The sequence below is a fragment of the Patella vulgata genome, chromosome 3 (genome assembly GCF_932274485.2).
Source record: "Patella vulgata chromosome 3, xgPatVulg1.2, whole genome shotgun sequence".
NCBI lineage: Eukaryota > Metazoa > Mollusca > Gastropoda > Patellidae > Patella > Patella vulgata.
This window is the reverse complement of record NC_065881.2, coordinates 77652492-77670300: the sequence shown is the minus strand read 5'-3', so window position 1 is coordinate 77670300 and position 17809 is coordinate 77652492. Positions and strand designations below refer to the sequence as shown.

General features: G+C 33.5%; 1 protein-coding gene across 2 annotated transcripts in view; it reads right to left on the bottom strand.

Moving 5' to 3' along the window:
- The window catches only part of LOC126816847 (kinesin-like protein KIFC3), a 55650-nt gene extending 39152 nt beyond the window's left edge, over positions 1 to 16498 (bottom strand). Inside the window, exons 1-3 of one of the 2 annotated variants that reach the window (XM_050543618.2) lie at positions 16388 to 16498; positions 15502 to 15622; positions 12059 to 12145 (exon numbers count right to left, since the gene is read on the bottom strand). In XM_050543618.2, coding sequence (XP_050399575.1) covers positions 12059 to 12145; positions 15502 to 15622; positions 16388 to 16456 — 277 coding nt within the window. In that variant the 5' untranslated portion in view covers positions 16457 to 16498. Of the gene's footprint in view, positions 1 to 6905; positions 7112 to 12058; positions 12146 to 15501; positions 15623 to 16387 lie in introns of those variants that run through there. The other variant, XM_050543619.2, reaches the window with a different exon arrangement.
- Positions 16499 to 17809: the final 1311 nt, after the last annotated feature.

Genomic DNA, 17809 nt, shown 5'->3' with positions numbered 1-17809 from the left:
TGTCGTCACGTACACTGCATGACTAGCAAGAACAAATTATATATGTAGTTATATCTACACGAATTCAGGATTTTCCTGTTCAGATTCCTGATGTATTTTTCTTTCAATTAAAGAATGGTTCTCATACATAATTAAAACAAAAGATTCCATTTTGATAAAAATTGGAAACACAACAATACACTTCAGGATTTTGTGACAGAGAAAGAGAGAGAGAGAAATAGGGTATAACGTCCACTCGACACAAACTAGGTCATTTTGGGACTAAAACATGGTTCAATTTTATTTCAATAATTCGCTTGCGTGTAGGGGTCTTTAGCAGTGGGAGGAAACTGGAGGACCTGGAGAAAACCCACAAGGTTGCACAGACGCCCTTACACTTGATCACGTACAACCAGGGAATCGAAACCACACCAGTTGACTCAATGACAGACCTTATGATAAGGTCACACGTTAACCATTCGCCATCCACATTACTTACGATTCAATATGCATGTATTATGTGTTTAAAATCTAAAGTGATAGCTTTGGTTTAGAACTTGCATTTAATTTTGTTTTCTCCTGTTTCCAATTGCATTAAGTAAATAAATTAGAAGGCGTCTAATGTTGACTTAGTACCTTACCTGTAACTACAGGTGCTACAGGTAACAATACCTTAATAGATACTACAGGTACTTCTTAATTACTACCTGTGTTAAAGTCAATAACACCCTCCCTTACTTTCTTTACTAAACAGAATTAAAATTCAGATCACGGTCAAAGACTGGTGCAGAAACAAACATTTGATGAATTTTTCTGTTATGTAACGTTTGTGGTGAGAAAACTGAAAGAGGAATGGGGTTTAATGTCCACTCTACACAAAATAGGTCATTTTGGGACTAACATTTGGTACAATTTTTATTTCAATATTTCACTTGTACAAAGGGTTTTTTAGCAATTGGGAGATTATAGGCACTCTATAAATAGATTACATTATTATCATTAAGTGTCATAACATATTTATGTTTAAAATAGAATATTGTTTCTTATAAACAATTTAATTTATTATTCTTATATACAATTTTCTATTAAAGATGCATTATTCAAGACCTAAATCTGCCTAATGCTGATCTTTCGTTTGGACTCAAATATTATATAAATCACTAATTAGGCATTTATTTACATCCCAGCCCCATAATCAACTCACTAGATCTTCAGAAGGTTTAATTTTCAACAGATTTAAATACGATTGGCAGTTAATAATTCAATTTGAAAAAGGATAATGAAGACTTGGTTTATTATCGTAATAATGGTAGCAATGACAATCATGACTACACTGTTCTACAAACGACGATAACACTGCTCAGAATGAAATAATTTGACTGAAATTTTCAACATATTCCCTTTTCATTATCTATGTTTTAACAATTAAAGTGAGAACTGTCAGCTCTTTATCTAAATCTTACATAAAACATCTTTAAGAACCTCAGTCATAAAAAATTAAATTATAACCATATTAAATATATTATCTAAAAAAATTTTTTTAAAAATTTGACAAGATTTTGATCTGATGGATGACATATCTCAAGTAAGTATCGCCCACTAAGTAGATGAATCATATTTATAGTTCAGGTGGCATGTATTATTAATGCTTGTCTTTTCTTAACATTTATGGTATTCATATGTAAATAATAATATACATAACCTAAAATAATATTATAAAAGCTGTGTTTGTACTTGTAGGTGTTACAATCCTGTTAGTCAATGATTCAACATTCTAAACTAAATATTTCAATTAAATAACTGTTACAGTATTAAATAAATGCTATTTTTACAAATCCACCTTATATTGAATACAGACTTTAGACATTTATTTCAAAGACGTAATTAATCCCATTTTTATTAGGTTTCATAACTTCTACTCCACTTAAAAAGACCACACCTTGCACTAAAAATAATAAACCACCTACACATATTTTAGGAATGTGAATTACAATAAATGTAAATAAAATATTAAATAATACATGTGCATCGATCTGTTAAAAAAAAAATAAAAAAACATCAACAAAATTTACCAAACAAGTTATATTTTAAAGGTTAGTAAAGTAAGAAGACCACACCACAGATAACAACAAGCAAAACATTTGACATCAAAATGGATGCTGTCAACCCATCTACATTGATGTTAAGACACCGAGGTGGATTAAAGATTGATTTTTTGTGCAAGTCGAAATTGGCTGACTTTGATACATGTACATAACTACCATTACTGACTTCAGTCTCTAGTCTGTGACATTCAACGGGAGCTATCGGAGGCTCCATTATTCAGTCTAATATAAACATACATGTACATACATATATAACTGTCAAAATCAGAATACATTAACAAAAATATAGGCTTCCATTGTACGATAAAATGTATCAGCTTCACTTTATTCATTTTAAATTTGCAATGTTGTATTTCCCAACCAATATTATAAGTGGACAGTATACTTGATTATCTTTATTGTTGGTATAAATTATAATTGTCTTGTTGCTTGTAGAACAGTAACTGTATGTACTGAATTAGCTTGTTGGGATATAGGGTTTTACATCTGCTTCATCCCTAGGGTGATATCACAGACAAGTGAATTAACTATTTGAAGGAAGTTTATGTATTTGTATATCTGATTTGTTAGATGTTAATATAACACCACACCTTGGATTAGAAATATTTTTTTATCTTTACATGTACATTACTGGAGTACAAAGGTCTTTTCCTGGTCACAATAAAATCAAAGAAACTGACCAATTATACTATTACTGTCAGTAAGTATATACATGTACATGTAGTGGTCATAGAGTCACAGTAGATGTCGGAAAAAGTTTGAATGATTTTCTTAAAGTTATCAGCCGTTTTTGTTAAAATATCAAATTCCTAACACTAACAGCTTATAAATTATCCAGGCTAAATATGTACTTGATTTAATTAAGAAAGCAAAAGAAAAAGCAAAATACCAATCCTGGCTCGTATTCTATCAGTTTTAAAACAGGCCTATCAATTCTGTTCGCCCACAACAATATGGTGGCAGTCTTTTTCCACAGCGAGCTGCATGCATGTAGGTCAATGAAATTTCAATTCAAAATATATCTGTAAATAGTGAAAGGAATGGAACTATTTTTGGATCAATATTCCTATTAGAGATTCATCTTTCACAATAGTGTAGTTTGCTAGGAATTCATATTGCATTAAATTTAGGAAATTGAGTTAATTTTGTTAAAAAAAACAGCCTATTTTTCTCCATAAAAACAACCATAATTTTGGGACCATTTGAGGACGATGAATTATGTATCTTCACAGCAAGAACCATTATCCTCTGCCTAGGACAGAAACTGAATAGATACAGTATAAAAACTTTGTGGATGTTATTTGAATCTCTTACTTGAATGTTAATAAATTATTAACAGTAAAATTTCAGTCTTCAAGTTACTATTGATTTTCACCCATTTCATTAATTAATTATCTTATTAAATATATATTTCACAGAAACTTACAGTGCTGTAAAATATACAGCTTATTACTGTAGCTATAAAACTGATGTTCATGTCCACTGTTCCAATGGAATTTAATAACTGAACTGAACTGGGAATATGCAAGACAACTCTATGAAATATAATTACCATTTATAATACGGGTTGACTTGCCTTCATTAAATTTCTAGTAATTCCAGAGAATTAGTGTTCTGTGTATTTCTATGTTCCTGAAGCAACGACCGCAAGTTTTACAACATCTAGATGTTGCTACACTGCTTTGCAATTTCCGAACTTATAGCAAAGTTATCTCCCTTTACCAAAGACACATGAACAGAAGCATCCAATCAGAGGTTGTGACACAAACACACTCAAATCAAATATGGCGACCTCCAGGGAAACCTTGACATTGAACAAACCTTGAACATGCAACTCGATTTTCACACGTAGACATTTTAGTTAGAAAGTGCGAGACTTGGTATTCGCGATGATTGAAGAATCTGAGAGGCTCCCAAACCAGGTCAATACCCAACCGAAATTAGTGTCGAAATATCCAGGGTATTATGTAAAGGCTTTGATAAGATGTATCGAGTTAAAGCGAGATCAAGCCTTCTATTGAAGTTGGTGTATTTCAAGTTATCAATCAAAACCATAATACAACTTCATACATGTAATAACTTTATGGATATACTATTTCTTATTTTATTCAAGGAGATAATACACTCTTCCCAAAACACATGATAAATGCCATTCAAACATTACCCCTTTTGAAACCACTTTAAAATTCCTTACAACTTTTTAATAGTATTTATGTTGTAAAACTAGAATATTGTCATACAATTGAATCATTTTGCCATAAATATTTCAATATGATAAATGCCATTCAAACACTACCGTTTTTAAAACCACTTTCATATTCCTTACAACTATTTATAATTAATAGTATTTGTTTTGTAAAAATAGAATATTGTCATAAAATTGAATTATTTTGCCATGAATATTTCAAGGAAAACTGTTGGTTTTTGCCAGTGTCCTACGTGGTGTCTAAACACTACCGTTTTCAAAACCACTTTCACATTCCTTACAACTATTTATAATTAATAGCATTTGTTTTGTAAAAATAGAATATTGTCATAAAATTGAATTATTTTGCCATGAATATTTCAAGGAAAACTGTTGGTTTTTGCCAGTGTCCTACGTGGTGTCTAAATTGCGTTTCTGGAACAAAACAGAATTTAATGTCCAGTCATTGTTTCTTTTATGTGCATGCTAGTGTGACACTGATAGACCTGTCCCCGCAGATGCCATCCCTGACAAGCGAAACCCAGGCTTGAAAATTCCCCTAAGTTTGTCTTGTCCCCACGCCAGGATTCAAATCTGGAATATTCTGGGATTTCTAGCTGAGAGTCCAATACCCTGACCACTTGAATACCATGGACCGACTGGACCCTTCTGACCACTTGACTTCCATGAACCCTTCTGAATATATAGAGCACTCTTATTATAATAAATAGTGTCACAGTACATATAAACAGAGTGAGAGAATTGGCAATGTTTTGTTTAATCAGATTATGAGATTAGACGTGAGATATAGGGATTAACTGTATGTTCTAAGCGGTATTTATTAAGGTTAGTGCAACGTTTATCTTTAATCACAGGTAATGAAGTGTCAAAATATCAATGTGATTATTTATAACTATATAATATATAATGTGATAACTACATCAAAATATAATCCAAATCTTTAAACCTCAACAAATATATATATGATCAGTGATCAATGGTTAAAACCTTGCCCAATTTCATAAAAAAAAAAACTGTCCTAACATTGTGATATTGAGGGGCTGCAGCCTATTTGAAGTCAGAGTCAGCGGTCAACACTTTGCCCAGTTTCATCAAAATCTTTGCAGAAATAAAAATAAAATGGAGTTTAATGTCCTACTGTTCTGCTCAAAACTGGGCAAATGAATATGGGCATACGCCATACAGTGTGCTATGAGGGAAATTTTGCCCGGACAGTGGCACTATGGCATACTCTTATATCGAATTCCAACTGTCAGGGGATCTTTTACGTGCATGTCAATGTGTACATGGGACCTTGGTTTTTCGTACCACCCGAATGACTAGACTGCTGTCCTTGTCAGTCCCTCCATTCTACATCACTGACAAGGGGGAACCACGCCGGAAAAAATATCATTGCTATCAGTCACTGTGTTAGATATTAAGAGCTTGTTTGAAGTCTATAGTGTATAATATATCAAATGAAATACCTATATACACAACTATTAGGGCGATCACAAATTAACAGTTCACTAAATACTCCTGTTTCACACTTAATAATCCCTTTGGGGGTATTCAATTATTGAGCTCTGAAAAGCCTGCTTATATGAATATGATGCTTGGGTGGCATTTGATAACTGTGCCAACAACTGGCAGTGTCCATGTGAAGACCTATATTATTACTGGCAAAGCATACGAATCCAGAATTTACATTAATAGATGACAATTTTAAAATGAATGGGGGTGGGGGCGAGGTGCAAGTAGACACTGGGACCAGAAGGGGAGAAAGGTGACCCTTGTCTCTGGGAACTACAGATTTAGATTTTATTGAAGCAAAATCAAGCAATGAGAGAGAGCGCGCGAAACAGGGCTCAATGTCCGGTCAACACAAACTAGGTCATTTCGGGACTAACATGGTTCAATTTTATTTCAATAATTCGCTTGAGGGTAGAGGTCTTTAGCTGTAGGATGAAAACGGAGGACCTGGATAAAACCCACAAGGCTCGACAGACGACCCTACTCCTTGTCACGTACAAGCGTGGAATCAAATCCACCCCACTTGACTCAATGACAGACTTGATAATCTAACAGACACATTAAACCCCATTCATCCACCCATTGAACCAAAGTGACTGGGTGATCATAAAAAAATAAAAATATTGTTGAGGATGAAAAGGACATTAATATACAAATAATTTCGAATAATTGGCTGTTCTAAATAAATATTTGTTGCAGAAAGCAAAGAAACTATTCTGCTAAAATATTGTTTGAACATCAAAGACTAAAATTACATATTTTGAGATTTCTTGTTCCAAAAAAAAAAAATAAAAACATAAAAAATTCAGAATTAAATTATATTCTTCATCAATGATCACAGTCATACATCATCAGTAAAAATAAATACTTCAAATCTTCTCAGTAAATACACATCAATCAAAAAATCAAATATTGCCGCTAAAACTTGACTAAACTCAATTATATGTGATCAAGTCCAAGTTAAAAATTGAACTGTTAAAAATAACCTAAAAATTCAATAAAATTAATTGTGATGTAAGAAATTTAATTTAAATATAAACGATCAAATATTGCCGCTAAAACTTCGATTGAATATGAATATTAAGTAGATACATGTAGCCTACCTCCTCCAATTGAGCTGATGTATAATTTTCTTCTTTGCTGATTGGATGAAAAACCGCAGGTACATCCGTACGAATATCGACACGAAAACATTGTATATACCATGCTGACACAGGTTATTAATCCAATCAAATTAAGAAAATCTCCATTCTTAGGGTAGAGTTTTACAGCAACGCTAACCCTGCCTTCCCTCCATCACACACTTACACTTTCTACTACAGTCAGTAATACATGCTGGCTTAGGCTCAGTTGGATGAGTCTATTAATCAATACAGGGTGTTGAGGTAGCCAAGAATTAATAATAATATTATACATAAATCAAACCAAACTGACCCATAAAAATCAATGCTAATTAAAATAAACCCAGAACTTCAATTTTTAGAAAATTTGGTGAATGTGAGTGAACTTTACAAAATATATACACAAGCCATCCGACCCTGTTCACCTTACAGTGTTCTGGTCCACTGATCATATTTAAGATTGTCACCTAATATCTAAGGTATAAAATGAGCAGGAATAGGGACTAAATAAGACCTCTAACTCTATAGGAAGAGAACATTAAACTATGAATAATGACATTTACTCCATTTTCATAGATTTTTATCTTGAATTTGTCGCTTACCTGTTGATGTGTCGTCTATAATATATACAGGTGAGACAGACAGGTGTGTTAGATCATCTTATTGACATAAAGCAAATTTTTCTTAAGTTGTTGATGTTATTTTTTCTTCACAAAACTTCATTTATTTCTACAATCTGATTAAAACAAAGAGCCTATTTCGTTTCATTTTTTATAATTCAAAATTTTGTTTTTACTTGTCTTTACTACACTAGGATCTGGAAGAGTTGTTATATAACCCACGTTCTGGATGATGTGAGGGATTAGCCAATAAAACAGTCTGTTACGGTTAGTTTTTGGTGTGAGGTGCATGGTAATTTGGGTAGAAACATCACTCAGTGCTCATTGGTTAAAAGCTGATCGTATGACCCCTGATGCAACCTTCCACTACAACCGGTCAGATCTTTATGTAGTAGAGGACATCGAAAGGATAAAATAACGAAACAAAATATAGATCTGTATTTTAATCAAATTGTTTATTTGTAAATTGTTATTTTTTCTTTACAAAACATGGAGTTGAACATCCCTGGGCTAATGAAGACAGAGCCTCAGAGGTAAACAAATAATATTACAAGCATACAAAGGAGTGGGGGGAGAGAGGAAGTTTTGATTTAATTAAATTCTAGGCTTCTTTGTTGTGCATTAAAGATGCATTATGTAAGATTTAGATAAAGAGCTATTTCAGTCAATTACTTTATACTAATGCATCTTAAACACTAAAAAATCGAGATGCCTTTTTACCTCTTGCATTTCCTTATTTATTATATTATATTAACAAAGACATATATGTATAATCATGATAAAATGTAATAATATATAAAAATAGTACTATAACAGAACAATAGTCATATCATCTAATGTCAGCACATGTCTATATCATTCATAGTGTCTTCCATGGACTCTTATATCTAAGCCTTTTAAAATAAAAACATTTATTTTGATAAAAGATATGCAAGTTTTTGTTAACTTTACTGAAGTAAAGCACAATAGTTTTTCATTCATAGTATTATACTATTGTGCATTGTACTTAAAAAATGTCCTTATGTTTTTTTTTGAAACTAAAAGACTAGAAAATTTCAATTGGCCTTTAAAGGTGCATTATGTAAGATTTAGATTTAGAGCTGGGCTTTCTTGCTATAATAGCTCAAAAACTTGAAAATTTCCTTTAAATTACTTTATTCTGAACAAAGTTATGAGTGTTGGAGAGAGAGAGAAATGGGGTGTAACCTCCACTCGACACAAACTAGGTCATTTCGGGGCAAACATATAGTTCAATTTTATTGCAATAATTCGCTAGCGCATAGGGGTCTTTAGCAATGGGAGAAAACCGTAGGACCCAGAGAAAACCTATGAGGTTGGACAGGCCACCCTACTCCTTGTCACGTACAATCGGGGAATCGAAACCATGCCAGTTGACTCAATGACAGACCTTATGATAACCATTCGGCCATCCCCCCCCCCCCCATGAGTGTTGGAAGATGTAGCATAGATTGTTTGTTATCATAGGAAAGGTAATGGACAAAGGAGACTAAGTCTCGATTATCCATTTTAAATTTTCAAATTTCATATTCTAATCCATTTAAATTTCTGCCATCTGATGATCTTGTGAGTTGATGTTCATATATGTCTAAATAATAGTTTATATAGCATTTGAAGCCAAAAGAAAGACCTGCAATAGGTAGATTCACCTCTTTCATAAGGCATCTTCAAGAATCAAGAATTCTTGCATTTATTTTTAGAACAAATATAAGTGTGTGATCTATTGAGCAGGTTTGGTGGCCAAATGCTTATCGCGTGCACGTTTGATCTGAGTCAAGTGGCGTGGTTTCGATTCCCCGCCTGTGACAAGGAGTAGGGTTGCCTGTCCAAACTCGTGGGTTTTCTCTGAGTCCTCTGGTTTCATCCCAACGCTAAAGACCCCTACTTGCAAGCAAATTATTGTAAATAAAATTGAATCATATGTTAGTCTCAAAATGACCAATTTGTATTAAATGGAGGTTAAACCTCTCTCCTCTTTCTCTAAAACGCTGGCTTGCTGGACTGGCGGTCCTGTGTTCGATCCCTGCATTGGCCAAGAAAGTTCATCAGGATTTTGAGACGTGGTCCGAAAAACTGGGGCCCTGTGTACACATTGGCATGCACTAAAAGAACTCTCAGCATTTGGAATTCGATGTTTTGGGACATTGTCCTGTACAAACTGATGGCCATCCAGGAACATATTCTGGTCAAAAGGCAAACGAGTCTCTCAAAACAAGGTTCCTGCAAAAATCGGCATCCACAATCCCATCGAAAATTATAACTCCGTAGGTCCACGTTTACAGATGAACTATAAGGGGGTGATTGGGGGACAAAGACGGGGAAGCCACTTGCTCTTTTTGTCTGCATGCTACAGACTTGTCACAGTCTTGTTATCGTGTAGTTGTATACTTCACTTATCTCTAAAAATCACATTGTCAAAGTTATTGTTACTTCTAAATAAAGATTTGCAAAATTCCAAAATTCCAAACAATTAGCTGTGTATCCAGCAACAGATATGACTTTTAACACCGTTAGAAGTTTGCTAAAAAATTTTCCTTATGTCACTAGCACTTCGATTGCAGTCTTTATTAAAAGAGGCATTATGGGACATTAGATAAAAAGTTGACAGTTCTCGCTATAATAGTTAAAAAAAATAGAATATGTTGAAAATTTAGGTCAAATTGCTCCACTCTGAACCGAGATATTAGCTTTTGAATTTTAAGCCTAGCCTCAATCATCATTACTAAAGTCGGTATGATAAAAAACATAGTCTCAATTATCCGTTATTTCATTTGATTTAATCATCAATGAGTGTTGAGCAGCAGATCGGATTTAAATCCAGTGAAAATCTGACGCATAAGATGACATCGAGAGTTGATTATGGTCTTATTTTGTTAATAAATGTCTAATTAATAATTAATAGTTTATATAACATTTCAAGCCTAAAGAAAGACCTGCAATAGACAGATTTAGCTCTTGCATAATGTATGTTTAAAGATTTTTTTCACAATATTAATATCCCTGTCTTTTTTTAGAATTTTAAACACAGATATTATTAATCGATTGATTCTTCCCGGCCTTATGTATTTCAATCACTTTTTTAACAGCTGGCCAGTCACATAAATTTTAAATTCTTTTTCAACTTCCCTGTTTTTCGCAAATGGCCTCCAATTGTCTTCACTTAATTTAATAATCCTCAATTTCTTTTCATGCAATATCTTCAATCCTGGTGTAGTAAATAATTATCAAAAAAACATTAGATAGCGAGTGTCCATTTTACAAGTGTTTAATTCCCTGATTACTGTTCAAAAATTAATCATTACATTGGGTTGTTTATTTTTTAACAGTGATTGAGAAATTAAACACTTGTAAATTGGACACAAATTATCAAAATTGAATGGTCAGCTTTAAACTGGACACAAGTACAAATTAGATGATTTTTGGTGATTTTTAACGGTACTTGTAAAGTTTTGAGTCAATTCAATGGCGATCGTGTTTCAACATTAACCCAGACGGAGCAGAACAGTAGGACCTTTCTCTACTCAGGGCAAGTTTTAGTTGATCCTTGTCAACATTGGTCAACTAACATCACATCAGTTGCAACTACTACCTTGAAGCTGGAGAAGAAGGCACCTGTCACAGACATTTGCAGGAACAAATTCCGACCATTTTCATGCACAATCTCTCTGGTGATTTGGCTGGCAGTGATTTGTCCTTTTTTCAGTGTTTTTTATTTTTAATATGTGTCCAACACAAAGTTCATTATATAAGGTGCTAGTTCAATAGAGTCTGATTTTGCGAGGTACAAGTAAGATAGGTTGCCAATCAACAAAACACAGCAGCTAGATCATCCGAGCGGTCGACAAGGGTTGTCCCATATTTATTCTTTTTTAGGTAATTGGCAGCATTTAAAAGAAAATTCCATACAACTTGGATGACAACTTTTGACACCTGAGCATTCATAAGGTCCAACAAAATGAAACAAGGGCAATAATTCTAGAAGTTATTAATGGAAATTGCTGGAAATAAATAGGCTTCTTCGTTTCACTAATTTAATTTATACATATATTTTGTATAGATCGGATAATAAATTTCGCCTTAAGAGTGTTTACAAGGTGCAACAAAGTGAAACAAGGGCCATAATTCCAAAAGAAAATAAATAGACTTCTTCGTTTCACTAATTTAAATGATGCATAAAAATTTCATACAGATCGGATGATAAATTTTGTCGCAAGAGTGTCACAGGGTGCAACAAAGTGAAACAAGGGCCATAACTCCAGAATAAATTAAATAGGTTTCTTCATCGCACTACTGTCAACAACATATATCAATTTCAAAACATTCAGATGGTAAATCTAGTCTGTAGAGTGTTCACAAGAAGTTGTGGACAACGGACGGACTGGAGCGAAGGCAATATTACCATGTGGGTGTATAAAACAGATTATTTTCAGGCCTTGCTACCTGAAGTATGCTACAGTCCAACACTCATTCAGTCCATTTAGACAATTAAATACATACCTGTACATATAATATCATCAACTGAATTAGCTGAATATTCTTCATCTGAACAAGTTACATTACTTCCATTAACATCAGAATCTGATTCTGCAAAAAGAAAATTCTACATAACTTTTTTATATAATCTTTACGAGAAGACATTTCTCTGCAATAAAATTGGAAATCAATAAAGTGGCGGCTAACTGTCCAAGACTTCTCTCATAGAGCTACTAGTTTGGTTCTTATTCGAACACTTCAGGCCTCTTTAGTCTTGAAGAGTTCCCACTCTCTATGCATAGTTTTTGCTCATAACTCCAAGTTTAGAATGTTATTAAAAAAAACCAAAAAAAACCCAACAACTTCCCCTGAGTCTACTAAACATGGATACCAGTAGGAGTTTTTTTAAATTTCCTCCAAAAACTCTGTCCTTATATAGTATTTACAAAAATTCCCATCATAACTCTGTCCCTCATAGCATTCACAAAAATTCCCATCATAACTCTGTCCTTCATAGCATTCACAAAAATTCCCATCATAACTCTGTCCTTCATAGCATTCACAAAAATTCCCATCAAGCACTTTGTCCTTTATAGTGTTCACAAAAATCACAAATTGTGATATGCTTCTTCCTTTATATTATTTAATGAACAGTCACTTTTTTTTTCGAAAAATATAAATTTCTGATGGCCTTATCCACGCTAATATGTACTCAGATTGATTAATTAACAGGTAATTAAGAAAACCAGATCAAAATACCAATGCTAGATAATCTACCAGCTTGGATTCAATTCGATTAAAAACTGGCCCATCAAATTTTTTCACATCAAATAAAGATGGCGGTAGGCTTATTACACAGGAAGTAGCATAGATCGATGGAATTTTTCATTCGTTATATATCTTTGTAAATACAGAATAGAGTTGAAACCATTTTTGGACAGATATTCTGATTGGAGATTCAACTTTCACAATATTGTAGCTTACAAGGGATTCCTATAATGCTAAAATCATGCCCATATCATCTCTATATCAGCGATGAATGTAAACAGTTGTCTTTGATTTTGTGAGCAATCAAGATACTGTACTAATAATAAGCAAAGATCAAAAAGTGTTAAAGAAGGCAAGTCTTTAAAGATAGGTTCCCAGAAAAGTATTTATCGGGTGGTTATTTCCAATAAAAGTATGGCAATTTTGGTACATGTGGAAAGTAGAAATATCCAATCTTACTAGAAAAATACTGGATTCCCCGAAAAACACTCATGGAGCGCATACAGGACAAAACTGTTAAGAGTTTCCCTAATCGAAAGCCCGACGATTAGGAGTGCCTGCACGCATGATGTCAAAGGTTGCACGCGGAGATTGAGCGCTTGATGTACATGTTGATAAACTTTATGAAGAGTTCGACGTACAACAGTTTCTGAGTTAAAAACCATGGAAAAAAAACTTGGGCAGTGGATAATCCAAGAATTCAATTAGGCTTTGATATTTGTAATAAATAGTCAGCGATTAAAGACAACATCGTCTTGTGTATGCAATGAATTCTCTTCCGATTTCGCCCCTGTTGCTAGGTACTGAGAGAGGTAAGTCACGTGACCGTGACACAAACATGACCTCTTTTGATCGATTTTTTTACAGTAAGAGTATTCCTTGGCACTTGCAATATTTTGAGAAGGATTTGAAGCAAAATTATGATAAATTAATTAGTTTGAATATGTTTTAGTCCAAATATATCATCAAATCACCCAGTTTGTACACGGGAATGTATCTTTAACTCAATATCATCCACAGTCGTCGACATTGCAAACACGGCTTGTTGGTCAATTTAAATCAATACTGATGTTGTTATCTTACCCTGAAAAGATGGGCTTCTGATATCCAATATTTAAGATAAGGCTACACAAAATAAATGTCTTGTTACTCGGGCAACTGACAGCTGAAACTGTAGGGGGGGAGGGCGGTTTATTTTTTTTTTTATCTCATTTCTGGCTAGAGGAAGGTGCAAAATAAAATTTGCCTATTGTTGAAAATAGTTGGGGCGGGAGGGCGGCCTTGTATTTTTTTTTTTTTTAATGAGAAAGTCATTACTTGTCTACGGTTTTGCTTTCAGTTATATATTATACATACTTAGAACATAAATCCAAAAATCAAGTTACTCAAACACTGAACACTGACTGAAAGGAAAATAATTTTCCATATTTAATTCACGTAATGTAGCTTACTAATGGTAATGGTGACAACCATAATTGAAATTGGTTTAAAATAAAATTCCGTACGACTATTAATAGCCGTCCATAATAACGACAATATTTTAAAGAGTAAGCCTCTGTCAGCATGTGTATCAAAAATAATCATCACGGTAAACGACACTTCGATCTAAATCTAGTATCGCTGGTTTATAATGATTGACCTAATTCCAACCAATGCATGTCACGTGTCATATTTGGTGTGTTTCTCAGCATATTCGGTGTTCTATCTATGGTTTATATCGAATGACTATTTAAATTTAACTAACAACTCGTCAGTAAAACCATCAAATGTGTAATCCAATTATTATTTTCCGGATTATCAAAACTATCGTTAAACGTGCTAATGACCCAGATTCTGACTAAGGTATGGTGACTATCATCGTATCGTATTCGTAGCCACAAGTTATAATAATTAACCTGTTCTACGATTCATTGTTTTATAAGTAGGATTTTTTCAAACATGGACCGACTGAAGCCGGCAATAATGAGCCGATTAAGATCGAATGATTGAAATACATTGCATTGTTGTCAATGACTTTCGGTGTTTAACACGAATCAAATTCTAGTTCACAAGGGGAGGTAATTAAAATCACGTGATACAAAAATGGAGGTTCTTTCGATATCAATAAAAAAGACCCGTAAATGAGCGTTTACATCTGAATCAGTTTAATACATTTGAATGGATATTCACGAATGGGGCATGTAGATACATGCGGCATATTTTTTTTATGACTTGCTTATCGATGTTCGGGCGGGCGTTACATATTTTTTATTTTTCATCAAGACTAATAAATAGGCCGCACGCGCAACCAATTTTGCGTGCGGGCGGTGCCCGAGAAACAACTTATTTTATTTGTGTTGCCTAAAATGAAAATTTTAAAATTGGTACACGAATCATGTGCCAGAATGCTTTCGAGCTCAATTTGTAATGAAGCGACTCGATGAACGAGACTAAACACATCCCACAGGAGAATACTACTGATGTAGACTGGAATACCCAGACACCAAAGACTGTCATTCAATTTGAATTCCTCATGTATTTCGCCGAACATAACATTAGAAATTACAGTAAAAACAGAAACGATTGAATGTAAATCAGTTTCTATACATTCATATTACACTACATTGTATTATATGCGTTGCAACCCATTTATATCCATTTCTAGATGCCAAAGAATAGAGAATAACCTCCTTTAAAAGCTCTTTAAATATATACCATACCTGTAAATCTGAGTTCTAGTTTACAGTGTTCAGTTCTTAAAGGAGAAGATACAGCTCTACTAGCACTACCAATAACTCTAGGACTATAGGTTAGAGGGGTTCTAAATACAGGCTCAAGTTTCTGAAACAAAAATAAAAAAAAATATAATCAGTTGAAATGTTATTATAATCAAATTAGAAATTTATATAATAGCAAGTACAAGTAGTCGTCCCAGATTTCTCTCACAAAGTTACTAGTTTCGTTCTTTTGCGAACTCTTCAGGCTTAAAGATATATTATGGGAGATTAAATAAAGAGCTGGCAGTTCTCACTATAATAGTTAAAAACTAGTAATGTAAAGGGAATTTTCTAAAAATTTCAGTCAAATTGATCCACTCTGAACCGAGAATTTAGCAATTGAATTTTAGGCCTAGCCTCGATCATCATTACTAAAGTCTGTACAATAAAAAACATAGTCTTGTTCAAGTGAGATTGTCTGGCCATTTCCTTTATATAGTGATTGGGGAACAGAGTACATGTGAAATCTCCGGTGGACCCGAGTAATTCTGTAATTATAAACAGTCACAAAAAATAAATAAAATAGTAAAGCTAATGTATGTACATTCTGCCAATTGACTTTTTGTTCATATGGAATTTTGTAAAATTTACATTGAAATATTCAGACTGAAGATTCTAAACTTCTAAATGGGTTTAAATTCTTTTGAACAAAGAAGCTTGTGTCTTATTCTTTATCTATTATTTTAGTCTGGTCGGCTATTTGCCAAACCTGATGGATAATTTAACAGAGTTATGTCCCTTGCATCATAAAAAAAAGAATGAACAATATATTGCAAATATTTTTGTTTAGTTAAAATATTTTGAATTTAAAAACTACAAAAAGACATACCTTTATTTTTGAAGGTGAATCATAACTGGAAGGTGTTAATTCTGCAGCAGATCTTTTCACAGCGGACATTTTACAATATTAGTCAATCATTACCAGTAGTGAAATTGCTGATTTTTATGGGGTTTTTTTTTTATCTGAAATTAAAAATACTATATGTACCTGGGGTCCTATTCACAAAACCTAAGGATTTAGAATTTCCAATCAGTAAAGATTTTAGTTCTAGCCAATGAATGAAAAGGCCATATTTTTTTTAAAAAAAGTATTTTAGTTTAGGTATTTATGAACAAGGCCCCAGGTGATTAATTGAAATGGGTAATTTAATTAATTATAAAACTTTTAAGATGGGAGTTGCATCCCTTTGATTCCTGATTATGCTCAATGTGGATGTTCATCAATAAAGTCCTAACAATAAGTATGCTATGGAAAATGGAAAACTGCTACTAAACTAGTCTATAACTTCTTAATTGGTAAGAGTGTTTGAAAGGAAACAAAGGCAAATGGCTTTAACATCTTGTCAACTTTAAAATATTTAGGTTATTCTGAGTCTTTAGAACATACTAGGTTACAGGTAGCAGATGTGGCTCAAACAAAATGCTCTAATACTTGAGTACAAGAGAGAGAGAGAAATGGGGTTTAACATCCACTCGATCGACACAAACTAGGTCATTTCGGGACTAACATATGGTTTAATTTTATTTCAATAATTTGCTTGCGCATAGGGGTCTTTAGCAGTGGGAGGAAACTGGAAGACTCAGAGAAAACCCATCAAGTTGGACAGGCGACCCTACTCCTTGTCACACATACAACCGGGGATTCAAAACCATGCCAGTTGACTCAATGACAGGCCTTATGATACAGCTTGCACATGCTAACCATTCGGCCATCCAACCCCCCTTGAGTACAAGAGTTATGTAATCCAATATTAACTGTTTTGTTGGTCATTTCCAAATGGATCAATAATGAGAGCTGAAATTGTCTAACAAGCTAAATAGCATAGGCCTATTTCTGCATGTTTTGCATATTTTGTGTTTGGAGGACCTGGGTCTGCAAGATGACCATTTAATATTTCCAAATATTTTCAATAGGCCTATTTCCAAAATTTTCGTACAGCAAAAAAGTTCTCCACTCACAAAATCTAGGCTTAAAGGAGCTAAGTCGCTAATATTTGGGATCTAGAATTGACACAAATGGGTTGCAACGCATATAATAATAATAATGTAATATGAATGTATATAAAATGATTTACATACATTTTACCCTAATTTCAAATCAGTTTTGCGCGAAATACACCGGAAGTCTCAATCGAATGGCAATCTCTAGTGTCTGGTTATTCCAGTCTACACCGATAGTATTTATTGCGCATGCTCTCAAATAAGAATATGATGTCACCATTTGACATGACTTGTGGAACATGTGTAGCCT